This window comes from Lepeophtheirus salmonis, chromosome 6, assembly GCF_016086655.4.
Source record: "Lepeophtheirus salmonis chromosome 6, UVic_Lsal_1.4, whole genome shotgun sequence".
Classification (NCBI taxonomy): Eukaryota; Metazoa; Arthropoda; class Copepoda; order Siphonostomatoida; family Caligidae; genus Lepeophtheirus; species Lepeophtheirus salmonis.
In genome coordinates, this window is record NC_052136.2 from 43,174,914 (window position 1) to 43,178,272 (window position 3,359).

At 37.1% G+C, this 3,359-nt stretch overlaps 1 protein-coding gene across 1 annotated transcript; it reads right to left on the reverse strand.

The window, feature by feature from the left end:
* Positions 1–297: 297 nt before the first annotated feature.
* LOC121120598 (paired box protein Pax-6) lies at positions 298–2,099 on the reverse strand. Its single transcript, XM_040715474.2, has 3 exons — positions 1,290–2,099; positions 697–1,223; positions 298–626 (listed from the first exon to the last, which is right to left on the reverse strand). The coding sequence occupies exons 1-3, from the start codon at positions 1,840–1,842 to the stop codon at positions 462–464; spliced, it is 1,245 nt and encodes a 414-aa protein (XP_040571408.1). The 5' UTR covers positions 1,843–2,099; the 3' UTR covers positions 298–461.
* Positions 2,100–3,359: the final 1,260 nt, after the last annotated feature.

Consider the following 3,359-nt stretch of genomic DNA (forward strand, 5'->3'; position numbering starts at 1 on the left):
TGTAATTTTTTCTGTTAATAAGGTAACGCCGTGAGGAGCATTTGATTCGCCTCTTTTTCCCACGAAAATCCCTCTTAATTAAAAGTCGGCTTAGGCGACTACCTTTGACTTACCATATTCGTCATATTTCTATTAAAATACCATATAATGACTAAACAAATATATAAACGATCAATGGGGGAATGATTATAATATTCACTCTCTTTACAAGGCTACTCCTCACTCAACCTTCCCTCCCGCTGATTTATGGAAATATCTTTTACTCATATATATATACGAGTATATAATAAGTGATGGTTTAATTAAAGATCCTTTATTGTTACACATGGTTGCATTAATACAATTTAATAATGGTTCATAATGAGGTGTCAGATATTTAAATAAATAAATGTCTATATTGTAAAACAAAAAAAAAAGAACAATAAAAATATTATGAATATCTGGAGTAAAAGTCAAAATTTTCAAGGACTAGATGGAGGAGAGGTGATGGAAGTTGTTTGATATGGTATGCTTGTATTGATGTGTCCTACAGATGGACTACTCACGGATCCGTTTAAGTCATAGGGTCTGAACAAACTCATACGGTGATGACGCCTCCATTTGGCACGACGATTGGAAAACCAGACCTACAGAGCGATGGAAATAGATTAGTAAGATTACAATCAAAACAAAGAAGGATTTATAATTTTGTCATACCTGAATTCGTGCCTCGGAGAGGTTTGTGTGGTCAGAGAGTTCCTCTCGTGTTTTGAGATCAGGATAATGGCTCTTTTCAAATTGTTTTTCAAGGTACTCGAGTTGATCTTGGTTAAATGAGGTCCGACTCCTTCGGAATTGAGGTCTTTCGTCATCAGAACTAGCATCGGATCGCCGATCATAGTCAAACTTTGGTGGAGAGGATCCGTCACCTTGTTCTATTCTAGTGGAGGATATGAGTTGATTTGGTAAACTAATTGAAGTAGCACAGCCTGGGTGTCCACCTAAAAGGATAGCGGATCGATGGTCTCCATGGAGACTATGGAGAAAAGATGGAGGAGGAACAAAGGAGGCTGTTCCTGGTGGGGGAGGAGGAGGAATGGGGGAGGGGAGTCCTGGGTAGTGTGAATACATTGAAGGAAAGCCTGCAGCACGTGCAAATTCCGCTGCCGCTCTTTCTGCGGCACGATTTCTAAGAATGCGATTAATACTTGAGACAGAGGGAGCCGTGTTATTTGTACAAACACCTATTTAATTGCATTCAATATTTAAAATAATTTACGAATGATTTAAATAGAAAAAAAAAGACTTACCATCAGATATGAGTTTTTCTCGGATTTCCCATGCAAAAATGGTGGGATTTTCTCGTTTATAGGATTCAATTTTGGACACAACCTCTGGAGTAGCAACTTTTGGTTTGGATCCCCCAATCATACCACTTGGACGCGTTGTGATCGGATTAGGCTTATCCGCCGATGGTGAAATGGATGGAGAGACAGTTGTGGATACACTGTTGTTGAGAACATTGGGATGTGGTGCTACAGATTGGGTTCCTAAGTCAGAGGAGGAGGGAATAGTAAATCCAGGAGATCCAACTAGTCTTGCAGCTGCACTATAACGTGCTTGTAGCTCCAATAACTGCCTATGATGTTGGGATAGAACGGAAAGTGTTGTAGATGGTAGAAGAGGTGAAGGATATTCGAGTCCATAGAGAGTCCTTAGTTGAGATGCAGCTGTAATGGCTGAGTGTGTGATGTCCCCATTCAGCGTCGCAGGAAGTGGTGGAAGAAATGGATTGTTGGATGATGTGGGAAGTTTGGCACTCATGCTGGTCGTAGTAGCGGTATCAGAGAAGAGAACAGTCATTGGTGAATCCGTCCTTTGGAATAATAGCGGAAATGATGATGAGAAAGCAATGATGGAACTTCTCTCAATTCCTGAACAAGGAGGAAATTAAGAGTGGTTGTCAAAGAGAAAGAGAGTGGAGATACTTTCTAGGCACTGCGAAGTGGTGAGACTCCAGAGATCAAGTAATGACTGAACATAAAAATGAGTGCTCTGAAATTAAAAGAGCGAGTCGGTCATCAATAGTTGTAGTAGTTGTACACATAGATATGTTCACTGTAGCTAAGCGTAAGAGGTAGGGAAACTTATTTTTCTTCTTTTTTAATATTATGAAACGGCGCATAATCGCTCAACCGCGATCCCCGCCCTTCAAAAAAAAAAAACTTTTTTATTTTTTTACGAACCTTTGATTCCAAAGCGCGCTCTTATGTTCCGTGTGCTTAACCATCGTGCGTTTTTGCGGAAATCAATTGAAAGAAACGCTCTCAATTAGCCCCAGAGTATATACTCTCTCGCACACACACACACACCTGTAAACCTCTTTATTTCTCTATCTCTCTAAAATGAGACAGTTGTTGCCTCAAATTCGTTTGTGATTTTGTGACTTCTCTCATTAAAAGCAAAAAATTGATAAAAACCGGTTATACACATGAAGCTGGAAAACAAAATAATGCAAGTCGGCAAACGAACGATAATAAACTGAATAATTAATTATTGATTGGTCCAAATAGTAATTAAGAAGACAATATTATGTAAATGAGGAATAAGGTTTTCATTAGATACTCAATATTTTAAGATATTTGGTCTACAAGATGTTTCTCCTTGCAGCGTTATACGAATATATACGGAGACACATCAGTTTACCGCCATTGGGACACATACTTAATTATTCCTTACTAATGCAGAAAACAGTTCGACCTACCATTACGAGTAACGTCAATATAAGAAGAGTGTTCGTAATACAAAACTAAGTTCGATCATCTTTCAGATGTGAGTTGTGGCCAGTGGTGCTGAGACCCTAGATCCCTACTTTTGTAGGATTTGTAAAGTTATTGCGACAAAAAAATGTATCCCTGTCTAAAAAATTTCCAAATTTTCGAAAAATGTATTTAATAAAAGATTATTTGTTCTCATTTTATTCCTATCAAAACAAATATCAACTCGAAAACATTAATTCTTTTTTTTTATTATTTTTTAACGGTTCTATAAAAAATTTATATTCCAAATTTGGAATTTATAAATAAAACAAAAATATTTTGTTCAAATTGGCAAAAAAAAGATAAACACAAGATAAATCTTAGTCGCGGAGCTACCCGTCACTACAATGGAAAATCCAACAGACGCTCTTGATAAAGTCACCATTATATAATTTGGGCCCCAAACTCATTTACAAAAACTTTCCTATCCCACTGGTTGCGGCTTAATTAGTTTCGGTTTTGAGGGAAGATGGTTCAATGTAAAGTTAAATCTAGATTCTTGTTTATTCTCTTGGATTTTTTTAAATAAAAAAAAATAATTTTGATCTTCATTATTTTTAA